We start from the raw sequence: 27,258 nt of genomic DNA on the forward strand, positions 1-27,258 counted from the left end.
GATGTATTTCATGTAATTATGGCACTTTCCTCATAATCTTTATACAGATTGACATTTTAAGTGGCTAAGTTAAAAATAAACAGCATTGTGGATGTAAAATCTCCAGGCGTGCTGAGTTTGGATGTGTGATTGGCACTTCATAAATGTTTACAGTGATATATAAATAACAGTATCTCCTCTGCCACTCATCTGTCAAGAAGCCTCCTCAAGGAGAAAGGAGACGGCAGTGGGGAAGCAGTGATATTTTAAGATGTTTTGGACCAAAGTGGTGAAGAGAGGAATTCAGGGAGTTATATTACATCCCCCTTCTCCCTCACACACATGCCTTGATGAATTTGTACTGCGGAGCTGTAATTCCATTGTGGCTTTCTGATGTCTACACAAACAACATTAGCTTTTCTGTCATGTTTTACAAGGAAAAGAATTTTGGCGAAAATGTCAGCAGGATGCTATCTTTAATCATACTTATTGATTGACTTCAAAAGCTCAGTTCAATTTAACTGGAACCCTCTATGCAATCTGTCGGGCTCAGCCAGTACCTATTGCATTGCCTCAAGCCCTGCATTCTCAGATACCTCTTACTTCTTAGTGTCCTCTGGTACCAGTGCCTGCAGCAGGGTTCCCTGATAGCTTCCTTTCAGCCTGTCCTTACTACAGGTAATACAGTACATTAGAATTTCGTAAGAAATGGTTACTTGTAGGTAATTCGAGGGTTTAAGGGGTAATACCTAAGGCAGATCATACATCCACTTTTCAACAGCAGTTTACTGTTCTCTGGGCAGTGTCACGGACTGATGGGACCACTCACAACCCTGTGAAGGTATTACAACCCAGTTTGTAACACAATTTATGTTCGAATTACTCTTAGGAGGTAAATGGAAATTCAAAGAGACCGGCTCACAAAACCATTGGGCAGCAAATTCCAGGCACTGCCTGCTGGGCTGGTGGGACCCCAGCAGCTGGATCCCACAGCCTCAAGCACTGATGTGACAGTGGGACGAAGAGGACACCTCCAATACTGACATCCTCGGCGTGTCGTCCAGGCAGAGGATCCTGAGGAGAGCTGGTGGTCCCGCACAGCTCGGGGAGGTACAACCGGAGCCCAGCTCCCTCACAGGGCACTGTCCCAGTGTCCCCTTCACAGCCACCCCGCGGTGCTCGGAGCCATTTGTGAGGGGTCTGGTCACATCCCCGGAGGGACACTCGGGAAGGGAGGGCTGTGCGCTTCTCCTCGCCCCCTCGGGGTGCCCAGGCCCGGCTTCTGCCCCTAGAGAGACGGGGCGGGAAATGGCGGCGCTCGGGGACCGGGATGGGTGCGATGCAGAGAGTGAGCGGGGCGAGCGGCGCGCAGTGGGTGCGGAGGGTGAACTGTATGAGTGTGTCACACTCCATGTAGTGTGTGTGTGTGAGAGAGAGAGAGAGGGAAAAAGAGCGAGTGTGCGCGCGAGGCGGGCGGCGGGGGGAGCGCAGGGGCGGGCCGGCGGCAGCGGCGCTGCTGGCCGCGCTCCAGCCCGGCGCACTAATACAGGCTGGCGGCTCCCGCCTGACTGACGCCGGCCGGGGCTGCTGCTGCCGCTGCCGCTGCCGCGCTGCGCCCTGGCCCCGCCGCCGCCGCGCAGCTGCAGCCCCAGCCCCGCTCCCGCCCGCGGCGCGCCGAGACCCCCACCCAGCCCGCAACGGTGGCAGGTAAGAGCCGGGATCCCGGCCGCGTCCCGGGACGCAGCGCGGTGCCGAAAGTTCGTGCCGGGGTCGGGCGGCGCACCTGGGGCCGGCGGTGCGGGCGGCATCACCACCGGGAGGGAGGCAGGGAGGGAGGCATCCCCCGGGACGGTGCCCATCGGCGGGATGCGGGAGACACGGCGACGCCAGGGCTGAGAGCGAAAAGGAGGAGCGCGGGGAGAAAAGAGCGTTGTTGTGGATGGCTGGAGGCTGACAAGCATTCCCGCTGCGAGGGCTGCTTTCCTTAAGGAAAACAAAACCCACATGACTCGTTCGGAGATAGTTTTTTCCCTTGCAGAGGTTATTTTCTGTTCGAGAAATCCCGGCGCCGGACGCGCTCCCGAATAGAACAGATTTGGGTTTGCGCTCCAGCTGCAGGCGCGGGATCCTTCAGAACCAAACCGAACCGGGGTGACCCGCGATTGGGCCCGTTTGTATCCGATTCCGATCTCGTGTGTCGGCAACTTTGTGTTTTCCCACTTGGATTTATTTGATGGGTGAATTAATTTGATCCTTGCCGGGGCTGCTCGCTAAGGCACGTCAGTGGGAATAAAAATAAATGACACACACATGCGTGCGTACAAACACACGCGTGCTGTTAATTGCTGGCGTTTTACAGATTTGTGAGCGGGGAGGGGGGGAAAAAAAAGCACAGCCCAGAATGGCCAAGTCTTCGGTGAATGAGCTCTGCCTTGGCAGCGGTAGGAAGTGATGTGCACGTCTCTGGAACACGTTCAAGTTTGTGGCTGCCGGGGAAGGACACTGCAGAGAGCACGAGTTTCGGTGCTTTGCATCTCCTGTGTGCAGAGATGTGCGGCTGTATGGGGTGGCGATGCCCTCCTCGGATCCCAAAATATAAGCTTGAGAAAACGCCACTAAAGTCTTCCCGTCAGCCACGGGAGGATGAATGTCATCGCTCACCCAAACGTCATCCAGGCAGACAGCTCCCGTTGTTCAGATTTGATATGTGCCCGCGTCTGCTTGGTTTGGGTTTGTTTCCTTCTAGACTTCAGAGCTGAGGCTTCAGGTGTAATTTTTGTTTCATTTATTTGACATACTGAGTTACTTCGGCCACAAAGTGTGCCACAAAGTATTCTTAAAGTGAATCCTTTCAAGAAACACCCTGTGTTCTTCCTTCTGAGTTCTGCAGTAATTTCTGCTCCTCTCTGCCCTTTATGGTGGAGTTACAAATGTTCTTCCTCACCCTGTTGCAGGCATACAAGCGATAAAGCAATAACCGCAAAAACAAATAAGGGTCACTTGTATTTTATCCCAATTTGATCAGGATTTTTGTTTTCATTGGAGTTGGGGATGGATGCTCTTATTTACGTGCAGAACTAAACTGAACACACACAAAGGTTTGCTCTGAGCTCTCAACTTTGCAGAGCAGTTAAGCATTAATATTTTATCAATGCACTTGTCCCAGGCTGAGAGCACATACACGTATGTCGCATACCTACAGAAGGTGGAGGCGAGGCACTCGGAGCCCTTGCACACAAACTGGTGGTGGTTCCCCATCTGCCTTCACTGGGGACAAGGCAAGGCCCAACCCACTAAAATAGGACCACAGAAATGTTGCTGTAGCGTATCACGTAACATCTGGACAGTTAATCCTCCTTTCTCCCCTTTTATTCTTTTACAGACTTTGTGTATCTCGAGCTTGAATCCTCAGATATCTGCTGTTATCGGCTCGGCAGATAGGGTGTCATGTAATCCTCTGTGCTGAATGCTAAAGTGCTGTAATTCTGATGGCCTGGCTAATCTTTCTCGATAAAGTTTTATTTTTCCATTGTTAAATTCAAAGGACAGTGACTACTAATTACAAGTGACCTCTAACCAAAACACCAGTTAGCATTTATCGCTGGTGCTGATACTCGCTAAGAGTAATTCCAGCATCAGCTCTATGGGGCACCCTGCTTCAGAGAAACCCAAAAGAATAAAGGGAGCTAAAAGGGGAGAAAATACATAAGCTCTGGGTCATTTGTGGTACAAATGTAGTGTGAGTGTCCATAGATTCCATTTGCTCTGCAGTGTGTCTGTTGCAAATAATAACGACATGGATGAGGAAGAAATAATTAAAAATATCATCAATATTTTAACTGAAAACAGCACAGCAAAAATGTACAGAAGGTTGTTATGGTAGGCTGCCTGGTTTCCTGCTGCAGGCTGGTATAAAGAATCATTAGTGTTATTGTACATTAACAGCAAAAGATAGTAATAGCAATGACAATTTGAGAGAATCATTGCTTTCCTATTACTGTCTTTGAGAGCATTTGTTCTAAGAAACATTAGACTGAATACAGTGTAATAAAATTAATTTTTTTCAAAAATATCCCCAATTATTTCCCATCTTACATTCTTTTATATTGTTTGAATGGTAATAGCATAATAGCATGGGAATTTTACAGATGAAGAGGTGAATTAAAGAGTCCAGGGCTCTGCGTATTTATTATGGTAGCTGAAAACCACGCTGTGCTTTTGCAGATGAGTTAGATCTAATAGACTGCGGGATCAGAGCCCAGTCTGAGATCCTGACAAACAGATGTACGCATTTAAAACAAAACAGGTGAAACTTTTTCTGCCCAGGTTTTACTGAAGATACCTGTGATTTTTAGATGAGTTGCTCCGCAGGACCGACAGCAGGATTCTGAAAGAGCTATTGCAGCATCTCAGACAGGTGAAGCAGTTTTACTTTGAAGTTCAGCTCCTCAGGACAAGGACACAACAAGGACACAGTGGAAGTGGAGACAATTTCCCAGTTGATGTGGTTGCCTCTGTGTAAATAGACAAAACAAAACAGAAAGAAAAAATGATAATCTCTATGCTTTTCATTTATTTATCTATTTATTTTTTTGTTTTTAATGGAGACAGCGTGAAGATCCAGGCATGTTTCTCACTGGGAGGAGAAATGCCTTCTCTTTCCTGCATCCTGCTCTCCATCACAGAATCACAGAATCACAGAATGACCCGGGTTGGAAGGGACCTCAAGGATCATGTAGTTCCAACCTCCCTGCCTGGCAGGGCCACCAAACATACACCTTTACTAGATCAGGTTGCCCAGGGCCCCGTCCAACCTGGCCTTGAACACCTCCAAGGACGGGGCATCCACAACCTCCCTGGGCAGCCTGTTCCAGGGCCTAACCACTCTCCTAGTGAAGAACTTCCCCCTAACATCCAACCTAAATCTTCCCTCTTTCAACATAAAACCATTTCCCCTAGTCCTGCCATTGTCAACCCTTTCAAAGAGTTTACTCCCCTCCTCAGAGTAAGTTCCCTTCAGGTATTGAAAGGCTGCAATGAGGTCACCCCGCAACCTTCTCTTCTCTAGGCTGAACATACCCAACTCCCTCAGCCTGTCCTCATAGGGGAGGTGCTCCAGCCCCCTGATCATCTTCATGTCCCTCCTCTGGACCCTTTCCAAAATCTCCATGTCTTTTTTGTACTGAGGGCTCCACACCTGGACACAGTACTCCAGATGGGGCCTCACAGGAGCAGAGTAGAGAGAGTCAATCACCTCCCTATCCCTGCTGACCACCCCTCTCCTGATGGAGCCCAGGATCCCATTTGCTTTCCGGGCTCCATCACCTGTTTCCTTCCCTCTCTTCTTCACTGTCAGGGGCACCGTCATCCTCCCCTCTACCAAACTCAGCATCATCTTTTGACTGCTCTGTTTCCTTACAAGCCGGTACTCCCAGGTGTCTTTTGACATTTTTTTTTGTTGCATGTCTTCTTACATTCCTTCTTCTTTTTGTTTGCAGCTGCCAAAGCATTAGTCCACACTGTGGCAACCATCCAGCTTGATACTGCAACCTCCCCTTTCTCAACAAGCTCTCTTCTTCCACCTACGTTCTGTTCACAGTCAGTGTGACCCCTGCCAAAATCTTCTATCTTCTGCTTTTCTTTCTGAAATGTCTCCATGCTGACTTGTCTTACTGAGTCTTTATATACTTGTAATCTTCATTTAGACCATGATTTTTTCCCTGCTTCCAGAGTTCTCCAGATCCATTGGCCTCAGTCTTGTGGTTAACTGCAAAACTGAGAGGAAGAGGAAGAAAATTAGCAGACCCTTGGGTCATTCCAGTTTGTTCTGCTTCAGGCTTCCTTTCACCCTCATTATGTGGCTACAAAAGGAGCAAGATTGGTCATTGCTTGATAACTGCTACTCTGTGTTTGTTCTGCCTTGTATTGTACTTGGTCAGGCAGCTGTGCTGTGAGAACACAAGATAGTGAGCTGTTGGTGGAGGGACCTTTCCGTAAAGTGGTGTTTGCTAACAGCAGAGCTCCATGTAATTAAGAATACTTTATAATGCAAATAACTGTGTTACTGAGGTCAGTACATTTAAACAATGCTTAATCATTTAACGTTTTCCTGCTATGCCTCTCCATAATGAAAGATCATTTTTTAAGCATTCTTGTGTAGCATTCCTCATCAGGAGATATCAAAGGGCTTTTGCAAAGCAGTCACTGTCAGGATTCCTATGTGATAGATGCAGAAACCTGAGGGAAAATCACTTACCCAGAGGCTTGTGGCAGGATGTGAGCCCACACACTGCCCGGTAGGCTCAGAAGGGACCAAAGGCATGAGGATTTCACATGGATTTCAAGACTCCCCTGTGGTTGCTTGCTGGCGTAGGCTATCCAAACTTACTTGTCTCCATCCAATTGCTGTGGATGTGCCCAGCTGCCAACATGCAGTTTCTTACCCTGCGGCAAAAATGAGGTAGCTAATTTATCTCTTTAATTGAGGGATCTTGGATTACTTCACGGAGGGCACAAGGCCTCCACAGGGACATCTAGAGTAGAGAAACTGAAATTCATTCTGGTGTAAGGCACAGCCTGCAGCTCCCTTGGCTGCATATCCTGCAAGACTTCTTCTGGGACATCGGCTTCTTGGTGGGAACCTGCATGGGACATGGGCAGAGCTGAGTGGTAGGAGGGGAGAGGAAAGGGAGAAACGGAGCTGGAGAGATGAGGTGTTCCCTTCACCTGCAGATGAGCAAGGGAGTGATGCATTCCTTCTAAAGACTCATTGCCCTCTTTCTGCCTTTTGTTTGGTACCCTGCGTTTTCTGAAGCTGACTGTTACCATGGCTTGCCATCTTGCATGTTAAAGAGAATTCAGCCGTCATTTTATGCTCCCAGGCTCAAATGTAGGCATATGGAGGCAGTTTAATCTCATAAACAAGTGTTCTGGTTTGCAGAGCACCCACATCTTCAGCTGAAGTCACTGGGAACGGCCAGCTGTCTCCTCCTTTACACCCCGCAGGAGGGAACTAGATAGACAAGTTCTTGCTCCTCTTGCTCTTAGTCATATTGTTGTGAAATAGCTTCCATACAGAGTCCAAGTATATCCAGATATTCTTGATGGAAATACTTGGGACCATTGTCCGCTTGTCCAAGGCAATTCCATCTACTCAATCAGATCTCTACATAGATAAAACCCATTGTATCAGTGCCTACCTGTCCTTCATAGTCCTTTTGTGCAGATTTCCAGAATGTAAACCCTGTGGATGCTCCCATCCCTCCTCCCCACAGGGTTTCACAAGCTGCTGAGGGCCCAATTAGCACAGACAGCTGCGGCTCTTGGTGCAGGAGAGCCTATATCAATCTTATTGCACTAACAGTTTCCCACAGCAATGTGCAACGAAAGCCTTTTAGGAAAACCAGTTTTGAATGCAGTATGGCTTGAACACAATGAAATGCCATTGTGATTCTGTGGAATACTGCTACCATGAGATATGTTGAAAGTTTTGTGTGTGGACTTTGCCCACAGGGAGAGTTTGTCTCTAGGCCTGCTGTCAGTCCAAGAGGGACCACTTCTGGAAGTTCTTTCTTTTGAGTGTTTTATTGACAGTCTGTGTGATCTATTGTTCTATATTTCACTCGCCAAGCTGTGTGGTGCATTCAGCGATACTAAATCTGCCAAAGATGTCTGCTGCATTAACTCCGTAATGGAGTAAGTAGCCCTTTAGGCAGGCCTCCCTGATGTTTGTCTGGGGCCTTAGGTGTCAGGTATGAAGCCTATGTGCTGGGCTGCAGCCAGGCCTGTGGCTAGAGCTGCCCTGTCACATGGAGTTCATGTAGGCCATGCATATTGTTCTTGTACTTAGCTAACTCTCAGCATCACAGGTTGCCTTTGGTTCTATGACTTGAGATACATGACACAAATAGGCAGAGATCTGCAGATGTCAAAGCATGAGATGCAGATCCCGCGTATCAGGATGAAACCTTGTAGATCTACCTAAGGTAGCCAATCTCCCTTCATTTCTGTGCATCCCAGCAGGAAATGAAGCTATCAGGGACTGTGCGGAGTACCACAGAGCGAGGCCCACACCTCCTGCTGGCGGATGGGATGTGCTACACGATTTGCCTTACGTTTCACATGTATGTGCTGTAAATGTACATCTTGAACTCAAAAAGTGCATTCCTTTCCACCAACTTAACTTGCAGGGTAGCCTCCCCACCAGCCTTGAGCATCAGATCCTAGGTGGAGCAACTGTTCTTTAGAAGTATCCTTATTTAAAACATTCTTAATATCTAACTAAGCAAATCCTTTTCCTAAAATGGGTATTTGGGAATTGCTCCAAGAACACCAGTGATTGATAACAAGGATTACAGTATCTGATTAGTGTGGATATAAACTTCAGGCCAGCAATGAAGCTGAAATTCTTTTCTAGTCCTCTTCTTCCTTTGTGAAGTGTTTGTTCTGGAGGCACTTGGCTGCATGCTTTATATTAGAGACGAGTCAGCGTTTAGTTTAAAAGCAGGAACTCTATTTTTTTTGCGTATTTCCAACTGTTCCATTTTTAGAAACACCGATGGGCTTTGCTACAGTTTCTCTGGGAATGGTGAGTATGTGAAGAATGCAGGACAGACTGTCTATGAAACGGGGAGAACCAGAGCCACGAGAAGAAATGTTGGCTCCCCAAGGCAGGTTGATGCACTTCACCGTCATACCCTGCTGCCTTTTGCCCTCTCCCCACGAATGCATCATCTGAACTTCCCTGTGGCATCCATACTCCTTAGCCTCTTATCTAGGGAAGGTGGAAGGCAGTTGAGAGATGAACACTGTCAGAACTACTGGTCAGAGGAAGCCAGGCCACAGGAAAGGATAAGGGGAATGTGTCTTCTTCCTGCCTGGGGAGAGCAGGGCATGGAGTAGAAGAGAGGGTGTATCCTCTGGGATTGCATCTCGGAGACTTCAGGACGGCCCAGCCAGAGAATATACTTTGGTCAACTCCATATAAACATGGCAGTCGCTGGTTTCCTTTAAAATTTAATACTGAGGAAGGAAACGTGGTCAAAGAGAGATCATAGTGATAAGTTGGTCCAGTTTCATGTTTTTACACAGATCTTGGTTATGGTAATTTTGTGTGGTGCTTTCAAATATTGTGGGAGATTTTCAAAGGCACAAATTAGTGAGAATTTCTAGTCCTGTGTTTTTGGTGAGCATGTTTATCCTGAGCAGTGGAATGCAGGAGCACTGCCCGAGTTGGCCTAGGGCTTGAAACAGTGCAACCATGTTAGCATAGTGCTGCACCTGAAAAGAGAAACTCTTTGGCTTGATCACAATAGAGAGCCGTAGGGCCAGGAGGGTTCTCAGGGGGCTTTCCAGTCAACTCTTCTTCCTTAATGCCAGCACAGTTAAGAAAACCGTGTAAGTCTGGGAAGCTCTGGACTCCCCTCCTTGCTTCAAAAGCCACCTGGATGTGGTCCTGAGCACTCTGCTCTGTGTGTCCCTGCTCAAGCTGGGGTTGGGCCAGGTGTCCTCTAGAGTTTCTTCCCTCTACTGTGTGTGATACTGTAAATTTGCTCTCTCAGACCTCCAGCAGCAGTCCCAACACTTAGCTCTCTAGTATTAGATGCTTTCCTTGTCTCTTCACATGAAAGACAGATTGCTGCTGTCTTACTTGCACATTTTGCACATTTGCAGACTGTTGCCATGTCCGTGACCCTTCCTTCTTCCTGTCTAACACAGCTTCTGGTACTCAAAAGATGAAGTCATTCAGTGTTCAGTCTGCAGCTGTATTGTGTCTTGTGGATGTGCGTGTTCAGAGTGGTCCCGCTGCAGGAATTAGCACATCCCTTCCCAGTTGGGCATCACGGACATAGCAAAAGTGAGTAGGTTACCTACTTTTCTGTTGTGACTGAATCTGTGCCTCTTAAACACAGCCTCAAGTGCTTGCTTATGGAAATTTATGTAACTGTGTTAAGTCGCACGGTTTACATGCCAGAATGTGTCCCTCCTTGTAGCAAATGAATGTGTTATTCCTGACCAGAGAAGCTGGACTATGCCTGGTAGCTGAGGTGATATTTGAGAGGTTCCACAAGCTCAGTGAGATTATTTAGAAGTCACAGATGTTTAGACACTGGCATCAGATTTTGTCTTCATTTTAACCTGGAAGCAGCGAATGTAGTGGAGTCTCCACAGTGCAGAGGAGTGGCCAGAGAGGCACAAAGTGCTGTGGGATTTGCTTTTTAGTATCAATGGCTTCACTTAAAATTCAGTGTAGAAAAGCCTTCAGAACAAAGTTGAAATAAACAAGAAAATAAGTTTCAGAAGTTTGCATTATTCATTGAAGCTTTATAGGAATAAAGAATGAGATATTGCCAGGGCTGTGTGAAACATGGACAAATTTGAGTCTCAAGTACTTTACCTCGTATCATCACAGCTGTTTTCAGTGGAGCACAACAGGGTCAGACCAGGAAGAAATTTAGTTTCTTAATTAAAAAAACAAAAAAAAACCCACCTCCTTTACATCCCATTTAATTAAAACCCTGGGTGTCAGGTTCTGTGGTTGTGGAAGAGCTTGGTAACAATGCGATGAATAATTCATTCACTGTGTTTTGTTGGGTGCAAAACAAGTGGTTTTGGATGGGTTCATAACAACAACCTTGTCTTGCTGGTCCCCGTCACAAGAAGAATGCTGGAGGATCCCAGACTGAGCCTTGGGTGTCACAAGTGGGACAGGAGTCTTTTGAATGTGATTTACGTGTATAAAGAGTAACGTGGGGAAGCTGTTACTGAGCTGTGAGCTGCTTACTAGAACAGCAGAAAGTGTGTGTGTGTGTGTGTGTGTGTAGCTCACATAGGCATTTACATGACACTCTTCAGGAGTAAACACATGGGTAAAAGTCACTGAACATCTGTGCCTGCAAAAGCCTTTGCTAGTGCAGGATTTGTGCTTCAGGGTGTGGGAGCACGCCCAGGGCAAGCTCGGGGAAGTTTCTCATTTGGGACCTGAAGAATTTGTAAACAATATTTAATTTATTTATTTAAAGCCCTTCCCCCTGCTGAGGTGTGGGATATCCATGTTGCAAACAGCAATGATGATGTGACAGAGGAAGATCTTTGCCACCCTGAGCTCTTGATGGATGCTGACTGCTATCAAGTCTCTTATTACAGCAGTAACAGCTCTGAGAAAACCCACAGGCTTTTCTCTTTTGTGATAGGAAGCAATAACTAATTCAGTGCTAGGTAAAAATAACTAATCACATGTGTTCGTAACATTCTTTTTTAACATAATTTGACTAAAATAATTTTCTCCCTTCCAATTCTGTTGTGATTTCGTCACCGAGCTGCAGACTTCCAGTTATAATTGTCTCACTCTTCCATTTTCCAGCTGCGTGCAATCTATAAGAACAGCACAGCTTATGTCTAGACGACCCTCTGAGAAATCTCTCTCCGTGGCCTTACTTAGCTGCTGCAATGACACCGAGACTGATGATGTCAGCCATTTTCGAGACTGATAGCCGTGCCTTTCATGGCTTAGTTAGCTGAGGCAGGGCAGAGTCTTGGAGTTTTTTGCTGAGACCAGATGCATACACACATCTGCATACATACCCATGCACAGATAGTCTTGTGAGGATGATTAGGCACTGTGCTTTTATGTTTTAAGCTTGTTTTCAACAGCATTCCAGTAGTTTTTTTTCTTTTAGGCTCCTGCATGCAGCTTAAAGTAGAATTTAATGAGGACTGATACAATTCCACTGAAATTGAATTAGCAGGAAACTTCAGCAACACAGTGGCCTGCACAGTTGTTCTGCTGGGGGATGATGCAAAGCTTCCCCAACACAGCAAGTCCTTTATAGATTAAGCCAAATCTAAATTTCTCCAAATCTTTCCACAGTGTCAGCATATTGCCATGTGAGGCACAGAGGAGGACATGTTCAATTTCCCTGAGTTCTGCAATCTTTCCTACTGAATTCAGCAGGCCTTCACTCAGGTCAGCTAACAGCAAGCACATAATGACAGTGTTTCTTCTGCTTTTCTCTGAGTATGGTATATCAGTAGTACAGTGGAAGTTACTGTAGAGGAACACGTTTCTCCTGTTGACCCGAGGGCCCAAAGGCAAGTTCTACTCTGGGAGGTGAACAACAGGCTTAGGAGTAGGAGGAAGTATTCCAGTCCCTTCTGCTCTCTGTCAACAGCAGTCGTTCAAATCTACAATGAGACTCATCTCACTAAACATTCATTGTTTGCAGTGCATGATTTTGCTGATTTTTTTCTTAGGTGACAGTGAGGTGGAATATATCATGCCATGTACACACATGATTTTCTGTTACTTATTTAGGGATTTCAGGGTGACTAAGTCAGATCCGAGTGTCAACAATTATGGACATGTTTATATGGCCAAGTGAATTCTACTCCAAGGCCACCTCCAAACTAGTAAATCAAACATGCCAAATACTCTTCTTGGCTGTGAGCACAACTGGGATGGAGATACTTGCTTCTGTGCAGTAACTGTGTTACCCTCCTAAACCAGGTGACTCTCTGCAGACTTTATACTTGGAGTGATTACTGGACCCTTCTAACTAACTCCTGAATCACGCACAAGAAACATTAGAGAGATTGGTATTGGCACAGATCAAAGCCATTTCAGTTACTGTGGGAACAATTTACACTATTTGTCATCAATTTCTCATGCTTTGAAATGTTCCCCAGCACTGTTTAATCTACTAGCATAGACATAGTTAAGGTAGGCACCTGTGCAGGGAGAACAGAACGTGTGAACTAGGCTGAGATGTTTCCAATGCAGTCTTTTCCTGTTCCCTTAGACCACAGACACAGAAGGGTGGGTCCATGTTCACATGGTATGTGTCTTTCGTTTCTTCCATAAAGCACATTTCATAACTTAAGCTAAACTTGATAATGGAAGCATGGACGATTGACTATGTTTGGTCTTCACCAGTCACGTACCAGACAGATAGACAAAGCTTTCCATGTTGCCCCAGAGGAAGGAATCGTGTTAATGAGGTACCCTAAAGGATGTGTAAGTCATCCTCACAGTCATGCCTTGTACAGTTGACAAAGGAAATACAAGCAATCATCATGGTATGGTCCAGGACTTTATATGAATGCTGGGGAGATCGGTCAAAACTGTAAGGCTTCCCTCCATCCTCAAATCAGGAGCATTACGAAATGAAATTGGTCAGCAGCCCAGCAAGTATGTCAAACAGTTTTAAAACATTTCAGCATTGGAAGTTTCCAGTCTGATGGACAAGTTGCCTGGACAAGAGGCATATAGTTTAAACAACTGCTGTTCTAAGAGATCATTAAAATTAAATTGTAGATTAATATCTCTATTTATCTTTACGGACCTGGAACAAAGTGGCTGCCTAGGTATTTCATAATGGAGTATCTAAGCATGGCAGCACGTGGCTTAGCCTGCTGAATTTTTATAAAGTATTAAGTAATGAAATAATATTAAACTGGGTTGTTCTGATTATGATGTTGATTGAAAACTTAAGTATATTTAATGCTACTTGTATATTGAATGTCAGTTTGATTTGGGGAGAAAAAGATTTCAGAAGAAACTAGGGGGAAAATGATAGGAAATTGTGCAATATACTTATCTGAGGCTGCATCACATGGTCTGCAAAGCACTGCTTTTGCTTTTGTACACATACCCTTGGCGACTCTCCCACTAGCAACAATAGTTCTCAGACTCATACTGATGTCACTGTTGAGTTATTTAATTTGACTGAAAGAGATTAATGTGTTTATTTAAAACCTTGGTCAAAATGGAAAAGAAAATCTTGGGACAATACTTTTACGTGAACGTGTATGTTTTCATATCTGATGATTGCAGTGTCGCATTAACTTATCAGAGGCAGTTGTTGACACACACTAACACCCCGGAGACCCCCTCCGATAAGAACTGGGAGCCATTTTCCCCATCAGCCTGGAGCAGAGGCATCCACACTATTGCTGGTGCTGTGGGCTTTCATCCCAGGCTGTCTTCGCTTGCTGCTGCTTCCAGGACTGATCCACAGCCATCCCAGCATTGTTTTATTTTCTCGCGTGAGGATGTGGTTCAGTGCAGCCAAGTAATGACAGCAGCACAGCGGCATGTGGAAGCCAGCAGGTTGTGATGGGGGCAGCAGGGGATAGACATTGCAACTGTGTACAGCCTGCGTAGAAGGTGCTGGGCTCTGTGGGCCGAGCCTCATCTCTCTAAGGCATTAGACTGCCTAAATTTCAACCACATTATGTTATACATCGGTTGCTCCAAAAGTAATGCCTTGTATTTATTTCCATGGAAATGACAATATATTCAAAGAGCACAATAACTCTCTTTCATAGAGGAAATTCTCAATGACAAAACACTTTTTCAACATAGTCACCACCATTAGTTACGTATTTTCTCCAGACATGAACAAGAGCCTCCATGCCGTGCTTGTAAAAATCTGCACCAGCAGAGGTGACCCACTGTCACTGTCACCACTGCTGAAATGCACCACCCACTGCCTCACTGTGCTCTCATCCACTGTTTGGGCTCCATAAACCTTCAGCTAATGTTGATGGATGTCAGTGGGTACCATTTTTTCCACATTGAAGAATTCAGTGACGCAGCTTTGCTTCATACACACTCCCGTATCAGATACCATTTTCTCAGACTGCCCCTATGCTTCCATCTGTCACACGTCAACAAACTGTAATGGGATATTGATGGGAAGGTTCAACCTCTACTGCCGTACCACCAACATTTACCTCTGATGTCCTGGGATAGCATCATAAAATAGGAAGCATTACTTTCAGAGCAGCCCTAGTACGAGCAGATCAACATTACTTTCCTGTAGTAAATAATTCTGAACTTTGTTATTTTTCACTTGTACCATCTAAATGTTTGGAACAGACCTCAGTTTTGATTAAGAGGCATAAGCAGCTCTCCAATTAAATACTCCAGGTCACTGTATGTTTGAAAATACAGAGGGGGAAAGAATGACATGCCAGGGAGTCACCTTTGTGGTAGGCAGTCATTACTCCACAGCAAACATAGCAGGTTGCCTGTGCAGCTCTGGTGCCCAGGCCATGTGTGCATATCCTGAAGTATAGAAATGCAGAACATCCCGAGTTGGAAAGGATCTGCAAAGATCTTCGAGTCCAACTCCTGGCTCCACATAGAACTACCTGAAAATTAAACCATATGTCTGAGAGCGTTGTCCAAGTGCTTCTTGAACTCCAAAGTGTGCTGCGGAGTTGTGCAGTGCTGAGGGTGTCAGACTCTGCCAAAGAACCAGGCTTTGGGATTGGCATCCTGTCTCAACATGTTCTGCCTGTGTCTGCTCTCCGTGTCCCCGTACGCCCTTTGAACTTTTATTATAGCTGTGCATTTAAAAAAGCTGTAGAATAACACTAGCCCTACTACTCCCAGTATCTGTCTATTCAGTGTCTGCAGGAGGGCTGGGAAGGACTCAGGTCCTCTCACAAAGGCAGTTGTGGTGCTGCTTCTGTGGAGGCATCCATTTTAGCTGCCCCCATCTCCTGCTTTAAGTGCTTTGTTCAGCCCTTTGGACTTGATATGTGCAGGGGGTCCATGAAGCGTTTTTAAAGCAGTAAATAGCTTGACATACAAGGACATTTTCCCTCAGACTTTTACTCAGTGGAAATATGTCATTTTCATCTAAAATTAGGCTGGCTCCAGCTACATTAAGGAAAAATTAAAGAAAGAAAGAAAGAAGTGAAATAAAAACAAAGAAAAACCCTCAAGAACTAAACTCTTTCTGTTGGACTCTGTCAGATGTAGCGGCTCCTAGCAGAAATATCCCAGGATCCATCCAGCACAAACTGTGTCCAAAAGCCTGTGATTTTCATCCAAAAAACTTGGAGTTGTTGGAGACAGCCAAACGAACTGGCTGGGCAAACAAGATTTTCTCTTGCATGTGAGACAATGTAAATAAGCTTAGAGAATAGCGATAGATCTTTCAAATGCACTAAATGGGAATTGTTGAATTGAAAAAGAATTTTGCAGTTAATATTGTACATCTCTTGACAAGTAAAATGAGATTGGAGGGACAGAGTGGCAGCTGAATTCAGAAAAATATTCTACTCGTTGCTCCCATACAATTTGTTATTATAAATTTATTTTTTATTTTTTAGAAGATGCTTGAGATGAAGCTACCAACATAAAAAAAAATAAGGTACATTTTCTTTCCTGTTAAATGTAATCCCAACTCTGCAGTAGTTTGCCTAGTGCACTTAATCCAATTGCAAATGAATGTGACTGGATATTTAATGCTTTCTGAGGCTCAAGTCTAAAATGAGTGTGGAGGGTTGTAAGGAGGAGAGACTTGGACCTAAAGTTAACAGCAGAAGAAACAACAGGAATACACTGAAAACTGAATACACATTTTGAATCATTTATCTTTCAACATATTTTACTGAAGCAACAATGAAAGGAGCACGTGAACTTTAACTATGTATTGTGTTGTTATTCCAGGCTTCGGCAGCTTCTTGATGTTTGGAAAGTTCTGAGACCCAGCCTGTTGGACTACTTGTAACCAGCACCTAGGGCTACAGAAACTTAGTGTGGAAGAATCTCTTTCTGAAGGAAGCATCCATCCAATTGTTGCGAAAATTCTATCCAGGCCTTACAAGGCAGGAGAGTGATTTGTGCTTCTGCTGACACTGGTGTGTAATCTCTGCTTCTTATGCACTCCAGCACCCCTATCAGTTCCTTGTTCTCCTTCACCAGCCCTGCAGTGAAACGGCTGCTGGGCTGGAAACAAGGAGATGAAGAGGAAAAGTGGGCAGAAAAAGCTGTTGATTCCTTGGTGAAGAAATTAAAGAAGAAAAAAGGTGCCATGGAAGAACTGGAAAGGGCTCTAAGCTGCCCAGGTCAGCCCAGTAAATGTGTCACGATCCCACGTTCCTTGGATGGGCGGCTGCAGGTGTCTCACCGCAAGGGGCTCCCCCATGTCATATACTGCAGAGTGTGGCGTTGGCCTGATTTACAATCTCACCATGAATTGAAGCCACTGGAATGTTGTGAGTTCCCATTTGGCTCAAAACAGAAAGAAGTGTGCATTAACCCCTACCATTACCGGCGGGTGGAAACTCCAGGTAATTATATCATCTCCAAATGATTCACATCTCTGTTAGTTGTTGTGTTCGCAGTTCTGTACCTGATGCATTCTAATGAGTTCTTTGAGACCTGAAAAGGTATGCTCTGTATGATGATGGAGCACCCTGGCTTTTTCCCTGTCTATCAGCATCACAGATAACAGCTATGAGGAGCAGGATGCTGGCTGGGGTCCTTGCTCCATTTCACCCCCAAGTATCTTGTCCAGGGTGCTGAAAGCAAGGCTCCTCTGTGGACATGGCTTCATGACATTGAGCATAGGCTTGGCACTAGCCTAGTCTTATCACCTCGGCTGGATTTATGCTACACTGTGTGAAACCAAAAAAAAAAACAACAAAACTCATTGATTCACACGAAAAACACATCTCTAGCTCTCTCTGTAAAGATTAGAGTTGCAGCAAGATGGTTTCTGTTGCTATGGATGTGAAACCAGGTTAGTTGATTCTTGTTAAAATGCTTGATGGTCTGAGTTCAGTGGGATTTAATTACCTCAGTGGGTGGTTTATGTGAAAAAAAATCCCCCAACTTCTCATAAAACTTTGAATTCTTCAGTTGATGATTCTCTTTAGACTAGACTTGGCCAGCATTGAAAATTTATGACCTTACTGATGGGTCGTTCAATTGGGCTTTGTATCAGTGAAACAGCTATTAGAGAATTGTAGTGTTCAGTGTTGACTTCCATAGGACTGGCAGGGGTCTCAAGTGGTCATCTTGTTCCTCTCTCCCCCTACTCTCAAACCAAAACAAATTGCCAGGTACATTCCTGACAGATGTTTTCCTAATTAGCACTAAAAATCCCATGTGATAGAGGTTCCACAACCTCCCCAGGCAAGTGAATCTATTGCTTTGCTATCTTTACAGTTCAGAGTGATTTCTAATGCCTAACCTTGCTCTCTTTGCTGCCAAAAATCACAGTAATTTAATTTACTAATGGATATGGTTGGTAAGTGTATACTTATAATTCTGTGATTACTCTTTGTCTGGCATGAACTTTACTCTGAGGTGACATTAGCATCAGATAAGCGAATTGTGGGATGTTTCTTTTCTTGCAGATATAATAAGGGAAAGACATTTGTTAACATTTGTTGAATGGGGCTGTTCCCCTTCCTTATAGTCCTTCCACACCAGCAGAGCTGTCATTTTGAAGTTACATCTGAACCGCTGTAAACATTGTCAGGACTAAAAATTTTGCAGCTGCAGGGAGTAGTGCATGTTGTCAACAGTTTTCAGTGGAAAGAGCCGATCTTCTGCCTTTCTAAAGTAAACTCTGCAAGAATCTAAGAAAAGATGCTCATAAAATATCCCATTTTGTGTATCTTTCTCTGCTAAGGCTGTAGTCTCTGGTGCTTTCTCATTTCTTTTGTTGTACCTCTGGTGTAGTTAATGGAGTCTCCTCAGTGCAGTTGCTGACAGCTCTGCACAGGTCTGTTTTAAACTCTTGTCTTCTGATCTGTTCTATAAAGGCTAGTAACCAGCAGCTAGTTACAAATAGTACAGATAGCTAGTACAAATGCTGTGTTAACCAGCAGCTGCTAAATGGCTTCCAGAACTTCCTCCAGTCATGAAGCTCTGGCTTCAGCTGTGGATATGTCTCTATTATTTAGCCTGACTGGCTAAATGCAGGCTGGCTATGTCTATACTATTAACTGAAACATGGCTAGGCTACAGACTGAGAATTGCTGAAATGCCTGTGTGCTCCGTAGCACAGCTGTGATTTGTGCAGACTATCACATATTAGCGATTCTCAGGGTGCAGAGCTCAGTCCACATAAGGTGCTTTTGGGAAACTTGGACATGACCACCTTCTTTTGTAGGGGGAAAAGCACAGCTGGAAAGACTCATGCTGTGTTGTTTGCTACAGGATCGAGGAGCTGTTCTTGTATTCCACCCTGTCACACTTTTCTTGGGGACAGCTGAGACGCTGAGGCTCCCAAGAGAGTTACCTCCCTGATAAAGATGAGGAGCAGCAAGGAGCATAACCTACTCAAATGTGCTGGGGCAGCAGGAGGAGAAATAACTTGAAGCACTGCAAGTGGTAGTAATGTAGCTCTGACCCGCAGTCAGAAAGCAGTGCTGTGAAGAGATAGGGTTGAAGGAAGAGAACAAATGAGCTTGATGGGGAAATGGTAGCAGGGGGGTCACCACAAAATAGGCTGGGAGCAATTGATCCAGGTGCCAGTCTGTTCAAATAAGTGGCTTCTTTTAGCTAAAGGAAATCTTCTATATCTAGGCTGTCAGAAAACTTAGGGTTATATAGGATTCTCTGAACCTCATCCTCTTGAGTTACAGAATCCACCTGTTAGTGATTTAGCAGTACATTTCTTTACACTCCAGAAGCCAGTATTATTTTAACACAAATGTCCATCCTTTTGGGGCTCACTTTCATTATTCTAATCTGTCTCACTGAATCAACAACTCTGTGGCCTGATCCATTAACTTTTATCCAGCATGGGCGAGGGACTTGCTCTTTCTCTTGTGACCTGGCAGATTCCTAGGCCTATGTTATCAGAGAGCAGCTTGTGTCCTCATACTAACCCAGACACATCATAGTCTGTGTTGACCAGCAGTGCCTGGATTGTGTGTAGCATTCCTTGCTACTGCAAGTGTCTCCAGTGGAGCTCCTCTTTGCAGGTCTGCTATGCAACTGGTGCCATTTAGAAAAATAAACAAACAAAAAAACCACTACAACAACAAACCACAATTATTTCCTCTATTTGTGCAACTTGACAGCACAGCTAGGACCTAGGCTACCTAGCATAAAGGAGATAGATCCCACACAGTGGTGGCAATGCAGTTTAATTGTGAAGACCCGGTGCACTCGATCATTCAGTTTCATGCCTCTGGTTGCAGTTCCTTCAAGACTGTTGAGCCTTGGAGAACAGCATCTGCTACCAACAGAACAAGAACAGAGCCCTTAAGGGATTTTTTTTAGCCACAAACAAAAAAACCTCTGTATTCGTCACCACCACAGAAGCTTTAGCCCTCTGGGCAGCCAGTGGAAAGACTGACTGAGGTGGCAAAAACTGTGCAGCAGCACTGAAATTAAAAGAGTAGCCTGGTCAGAGCTGGGAATGAGTTCAAGGCCTTGCAAGGCTAGAAAATTCCTCTTGCTGACTCACTCAGGGCAAGTCAAAGGCTTTCCCTGGCAAGTGCTGTTGACACATCTCAGTTCTCAGCTTTCATTTAGAAAAGGAGTCGTGCTGAGTTCTCACAGGGTTGGACTAAATTACTTTCCTAGCAGTGGGGCCTGCAGTGAGGTGCCTACCCCCCAGCCCTGCACAGCCTTACTCAGCACCACTGCTGGGTGCAAAGGGATCCCCATAGTTTTCTATGGCTACTGGTCAGAGCTGGCCAGGCAGCAGTGAAGCTGGCAAGCATCACATCAGTTCCATGGAGCAGCAAGGGGGAACTCCAGAAGCAGCAGCTCACAGCCTGGAGCTGTTCTCACAGCCTGGAGCTGCTTTCAGGATGATGAATTGGGAGGGATTTAACTGACCAAAACCACATCTGCAGTGGTGGTAGTGCCTTGTCCCTGTACAGAGCAAAAGAATCAAGTACTGAAGGAGTCTGTTTCTCTCCAGTGTCTATGAAGGAGTAACAGGCTGAGATGTGAATGCCTGTATTTCCTGAATGAGTCCTCTAAAACATGAGGGAGAAGTGAAGAGGCAGAAATAGCTTTCTGCACCAAAAGGCAACAAAAACATCACCACGCAGATAAGTGGCAGTTCATTGGTGACTGTCAGGGCCCAAATGGTGTGTGCCAGTAGTGGGACAGGAGCGTGGCTTAGCCCTGCAGCAGCATGGTGCCACAAGGAGCTGGACACATGTCATGGGCCTTTCTGTTTCCACTGCCCCAGCTCAGCCAGTGGTGTGGTACATTGATCTCTAAGGAATGCATCCCTTCTCATGCACACGTTTTGCATTATTTCTGTATTATTTGCTTTGTAGCAATTATTCCACTCTTTCATTACACTGTATAAATGAAAGCTCACTGTAATTAGAAGGTGCTAGCTACCTAAAAAGAATTAGCCTTACCTTGACAGAGCTTTTGGGCCTAAACAATATGTTAAAACATGTTCAAACAATATATTTGTGTCAGCATTTATAACTAAAAGTGCACATCTCTATCCTTTTCCGTAAGTTAGTAAGGAGAGACTGAAGGATTATTTGCTGCTAGGTTTTAGGCCAGAGGAACTCTAGACACCAGGTCAATCAATATGAGCTCACTGGATTGTTCCAGTTGTTGGGACAATTCATCCTTGTCACAATAGAGCAGATTGCGGATATCTTCTTTTGTGGCATTTAGATCTTGGGGATTCATTCCCCATGCCTATGTTTAAGGGCTTAGCAAAGACAATCAGGTGCTAAGTGAGCTAGTGACTAAGGGAACTCTCGGACTACATGAATTGCACCTTGTAGGTGCTATTCCCTCCACACCAACTACAGAGGGACCCAGTCAAAACCTAAACTTGAACTCCCATATGCAGAAATATTTAGCAAGCTTCTTTGTGTTCCAGTCTCAGGGCAACATCTTTCTAAGTAACTCAGATTGTACTGTCTGTAGAAGTTCTTTGACTCCACTTCTGTTCTTATTCCTGGTAAGTCAACATTGAAAATCGAAAACCACTTGGGTGAACTTTGGGTTTTTCAGTGCAGTAATACTGTTACAGCACTGACAGTGTAAGAGGTAAGTGAAGGGGCCTGGTGAGGAAGGATTATTTCTTCTAGTAGACCAGTTTTTGCATGGATGAATTTGAATTTCAGTTTTCTTGCATTTTTCATGTCTTAACTATCAACTATTTACATTTATCTCTTCATGCTAGATCTTTTCTAACTATATTGCAAGAACTAGATTAATATTGCTGCAATATTTCTATTGCCATTTATAATTCCTTTTAAAAATCCCACTGTCTGTCTGGCAGCATTTTCAAGTACCTGAAAACCTTTTAAATATAGTGTTTAGCTTCTGGTTTGTGCTTCTGTTTGCCAATCTGGTGGTAAAATAATGCATTGTATTGCTGAGCACTGTTAATTGTTATTAAGCTTGGCTTTGATTTTGGAAAAAAATTGATGATAATACTTAGCAAACCCCTGATTTAGTCATTATTTCAGGAAGGAAGAGAGAGATATGCCATTTGTATTTCTGTAAGAAGGCTTTGTGCACATGCTGTACATGCGAATTTTATGGTACCTTGCTTACATTAGGAATGACACCTTATTTTGCGCATGCATATGTGGAAACTGGTTGTAAATCTTGGAAGATGGTCAGATATCTGGTTCTGATTCTTGTTTTTGGACAGATTTGTTGCTACTCAATGACTTGTATATACAGATTGATATAAGTAGCAAGGAATACAGTTCTTTATTTACTGACAAAGATGTACACTTTCAAGAGTGCAATTCTGAACAGATTTTTTCTGTTCTTGTTTTTATTTTCAGTCCTACCTCCTGTACTTGTTCCAAGACACAGCGAGTTCAACCCTCACCTCAGCCTTCTCGCCAAATTTCGAAACACTTCTCTGCACAGTGAGCCACTGATGCCTCACAATGCCACCTATCCTGATTCTTTCCAGCATCCTCCATGCACACCTTTTCCACCATCACCCAGCCACATGTTCTCCCAGTCGCCTAACAGCATCAGCTACCCCAACTCACCAGGAAGCTCTTCTGGACCTGGAAGTCCGTATCAGCTTACGGGTAAGAATGAGCTTCAGAAATTCCATCTGAGGCAGTCAAAGTTCTTGCTAGGGCTTGGGATCAGGAGCCAATTTTCTGTTCTCCCCCCAGGCTGTAGCTGCAAATTGAAATGTTGGACAGGGTGGATTTAGAATGGGATTTCTTGGGACCGTTTCTTAGTATTGTCTCCCAGTGCTTCTGATGGCTACCCAAGGAGCTAAGAAAGAGCTGTAATCATTCCACTCCTAGAATGCATGAATGAACTTTCCATGATTACTGTAGTGGAAGAGTTCAGGATTAGGTGTGCCAAGACACCTTCTTCCCAGGGCTGCCCACCCAAGTTAGGCACCTTTAACAGAAGTGGTGAGGATGGGACCTTTATAAACTCCACACGAGAGACAGAAGAAAATGGGGAAATTTATATTTTTTAATACATGATGATCCCATTGACTATAAACTTCAGTAAGTTGTTTAATAATTCGGTCCAAAACTTGGTGAAGACAATAGGCAAATTCCCATGAATCTGGAATATGTTTCATCTGCTCCACAATTCTATACTCAAGAGGGTTAAGTCATTCAGGTCGTTTGTGTTTTGAACTCCGTACCTGGTACTCCTCTAATTACTGAAAATTAAACTAAATATACCAAGAAGGTATCATACAACACAGCTGAGAGCTAGCTTTAATATCAAAGCAGTTTCACTTCTGCACTTTGTTGTCACTCTGAAATAATATCAGTGAACTCAGCTTTTTCAAAAGGATGAATTCAGGGCAGAATCCTGCAGATTAATGTTTTAATATATCAACTACAAAGTATTCGAATTCATACATTTAATGATATGCCAATTGTGTTTTTAAGTACAAGAAAGATGTTTAGTTTTACAAGGTATTTGTAGTATTTGAACTTCCTTTTAAGCCGGACACTTTTAACACGTTTTCTCTTCCTTGTACATTCAATTAATTATTGTTCATTTCTTCTCTAGATCTGTAGTTCAGATTAACTCACACTTAGCAACATCCAAGCATGTTCATGAGCAGTAGGACTTGTTTGTCTTCTCCCATTTCTTTCTTTCACCTCACTGTAACCACGCTTGATTTAGTGGAGCTGGTCCTGACAGGTAAATCAGGACCATTGCAAAGTATATAATGGCTCTGACTCGCGTAATTTAACTGAACTTGGGACCTTGCAAAGCTACTTAAAAATTTAAGTGGCTCAGCTGGAACTTCATCGTATCACAGCACTGGGAATGCTGATAAACATCATTTGCCTGTATAACAATCAGGGTTGAACAACTATCTAAAGCAAGTTAGGATTGTATCAGGAACCTTGAGTGGGATTGGTGACACCAAACAGAGATGTCAGCAATGCAAATTTCTACATCTGATGCAATTGTTTATTTGCTCTCTGCTCTGCAGTCAGTAGAGAAAAATAGGCACTCCTAGAATAAGATTTATTTCGTCTTGTGGTATATTCGTCTCTTTTCAGTAGTGCGTGGGGATAGGACTAGGGGTAATGGGATGAAAGTACAGCATCGGAAGTTCCACACGAATGTGCGGAAGAACTTCTTTACAGTGAGGGTGACGGAGCACTGGAACAGGCTGCCCAGGGAGGTGGTGGAGTCTCCTTCTCTGGAGATATTCAAGACCCGCCTGGACGCCTACCTGTGTGATGTGGTGTAGGGAGCCTGCTTTGGCAGGGGGGTCGGACTCGATGATCTCTAGAGGTCCCTTCCAACCCCTACAATTCTGTGATTCTGTGATTCTGTGATATGTTTAAAGTTGCTGAGTTGCATCGTGTATAAAGTGAGCATATGGAACACTTATAGTGACTAGGGGAAGTGTAGACAGCAAAAATACTTGTATAACTTCATTATTTCCTTTCTGTAACTTAACGTTATCGTCTTCCATTGCTTCTTTATTTTGTTTTACTATTTTAGCGTGCTGCATTTTTGTGGGATGGTTATTGTGTAGTGTATGAGATTCCTATCTCATGAATACTACTTAAATAGAATAATTAATAACACTACTGTGCAATATGTACTTGGAAGGTTCAGTGGTTATCTTATGAGACAGGCCACATTTATCCACTCTGGATGAATTTGTGTTGTCTCAAGGGCCAACCAACGGCCCATACACAAGTGGAAACTTCAGCCTGAAACTGGGATAAACTTCTTAAAGAGACACATAGCCATACAAGTTCAGTTATCACTGTAACTTACACATAGGCCCATGAAGTTTGTGGTCAAAGTTTGTGTTTAACACTGAATGTTTAACACTGATATTTTCTGATGTAAAAACAAAATCACTTTTTCTTTGGCTTTCTAAAGCCTACTGTCCTTGAGAATCCTCACTACAGAGAACCACCTTCCATTTTCTATCTTACTATGACATGAAGGAAACAAACCAGGAGCTAGGCACGCTGTGGGTCAGTACTTTTTCTTCATTCACTGCTATACAATGGAATATCATATAGCTAGGACAGAAGTAAAAAGGACAAATCTGGAGGGAGTTTTGCCAAGTCTCACTTTAGAATAAAAAACTTTCCACAGGCTTTCTTTATAGTCTGTGAAGAAAGAGAACTTTCTTCCTGAGGGGAAATTAAAGTTAGTTTCTGCTGTTAAATCATCCTCTGCAAGGATTTTAACATTTAGGAGAGAAGCCTGGAACCAAAGGATCAAACAGCTTTGCTTTCTCAGTGTAACAGCTCTTACTATCAGAAAACTTGGCATGATGGTGGTCTGAGCCTGTGGCCATCCTCTGACTGTCCCTCCTTCAGTCAAGTGTACAGAATCCAACATGACTGCCCTTCCTTACCATTCCTCCTGAACATGTGATGGTCTTACTTTGGAGGCTGAGATCAGATTCAGATTTGTGCTTTGATTCAAACCCTTCTGTAGCTAAACAGTGCCGAAGAAGTAGTATATGTACTCACTAGGAAAGGCTGGGTAGAATTTACCAAGGTAATGATTTAGATGTCCTTTATTCTTTCCTTTCTTTCCTTCTCTCTAATAGTGGAAACTCCGCCCCCACCCTACCACGCAAGAGAAACTCCAGGAAGCCACAATGGGCGGTCAATGGATGCAATAGCTGAAAGCCAACTAGTACTGTCTTTGCCCAACGGAGGTAAATCTGCCGATGGAGAAGCTGAAAGTAAGTAACTATTTATACTATTTTTCAATGAAAAATTGTTAAGCAATAAATTAGTATTTGAACAACATTGTTCAGTGATCTGTTATAATAGGTTTCAGACAGCTTTGAGGGTTAGGCTGTGTATTAAATCCATCCATTATCTATGAGAATAAGATGATCTAAGAATTCAGTGACTAACGTGTGAAGTTAGAGAGATTAGACCCTACTTGAAGCCGTGAACTACTACAGTTAGAAAGTTGTTAATGAAAGCAAACTCTGTTATCTACTTTGTAAACACAAAGATATGAAATCAAGGATGGGGAGTAATACAACACAAAAGAACATTATCTAAATAAAAATGTTCTTTTTTATCACCATCAGTTCTAGGTTTCATGTACTTTAAAGTCTTATGTTTGGAAACTTTCTTATTACCTTCTTTGCATTAATGTTACATTACTGGCTGGCTGGGATATAGAAGGACATTCTAGTGAAGCACAGCTTTCTGGAACAGTGAGGAACATGTCTGTATCAGAACTGGAGGAGAAGGAAGTTGAGGTTGGTAGTGTTAATAACAGATGAGTACACAGAATGGCTAAGTAATTACTAGCTATCAGACACCAATGTTTTTAAATAAATTATTGAGACTTTAACCTCCTAAGCATAATTTTCCTTCCCTGATCACAGCCCTCATGAATCTTGGTTGGAAGTTTACTAGAGGTTATGGGCAAAGGTGCTCTGGGGCAGGAGGTCTCATATACCTGTGGTAGGCAAGCAGGATAAAGTTTCCCAATAATTCCTGTACGACAAGTGAGGGTTCAGAGATTCTCTTATGTTTTTGAGTCTTTTTCTGTCTCTGAGTTAGTAAACCTGGGTAGGGGTAGATCTGAAAGAAGTGACCTTGATAACATTTCTACTCACAGACCCACCCACATGGAAGTGGAAGGCCTCAAAACGTGCTAAGAAAGAAGGGTAGAGGGGAGGAAATGATTACTTCTGAACTCCAGCACTTGGTACTAGACTTAAGGCCTGCATCAGTTTTGACTTACTTTGAGCCCATCTGTCATCACTAGCTCCTGCTGGTGTGCAGAGTGGATGTATCCCGTACTGTTTTCATTGTAGAGATTGGTCCTCAGTTCATCAAGGAATGTGCTTAATTTAATGCAGTAGGGTTCCCATTTTTTTAAGAACAAATAGGACTCCTCAATGACTCATAGTTAACTAACCTGGTGCACCAGCCCTTGCACTTTTGGGGGTTTGGTAGTAACATTAAGAAGCAGAAGCTGCTGTTGAGATTATGTGACATAAATGACTGTTTAGATGAAGAGCTGGGAGTGTTGAAGAGACAGAAGGGTGGAAATGAGACAGAGAACGA

General features: G+C 44.0%; 1 protein-coding gene across 1 annotated transcript in view; it reads left to right on the top strand.

The window, feature by feature from the left end:
• Positions 1 to 1,549: 1,549 nt before the first annotated feature.
• SMAD9 (SMAD family member 9) overlaps positions 1,550 to 27,258 on the top strand; it is a 35,971-nt gene continuing 10,262 nt past the window's right edge. The window contains exons 1-4 of the mRNA XM_015851952.2: positions 1,550 to 1,686; positions 16,442 to 17,064; positions 22,522 to 22,779; positions 25,770 to 25,907. Of these exons, the coding sequence (XP_015707438.2) occupies positions 16,653 to 17,064; positions 22,522 to 22,779; positions 25,770 to 25,907 (808 nt within the window). The 5' untranslated portion in view covers positions 1,550 to 1,686; positions 16,442 to 16,652. The remainder of the gene's footprint in view (positions 1,687 to 16,441; positions 17,065 to 22,521; positions 22,780 to 25,769; positions 25,908 to 27,258) is intronic.

The sequence above is a fragment of the Coturnix japonica genome, chromosome 1 (genome assembly GCF_054131305.1).
Source record: "Coturnix japonica strain WE chromosome 1, WE-NBRP24, whole genome shotgun sequence".
NCBI lineage: Eukaryota > Metazoa > Chordata > Aves > Galliformes > Phasianidae > Coturnix > Coturnix japonica.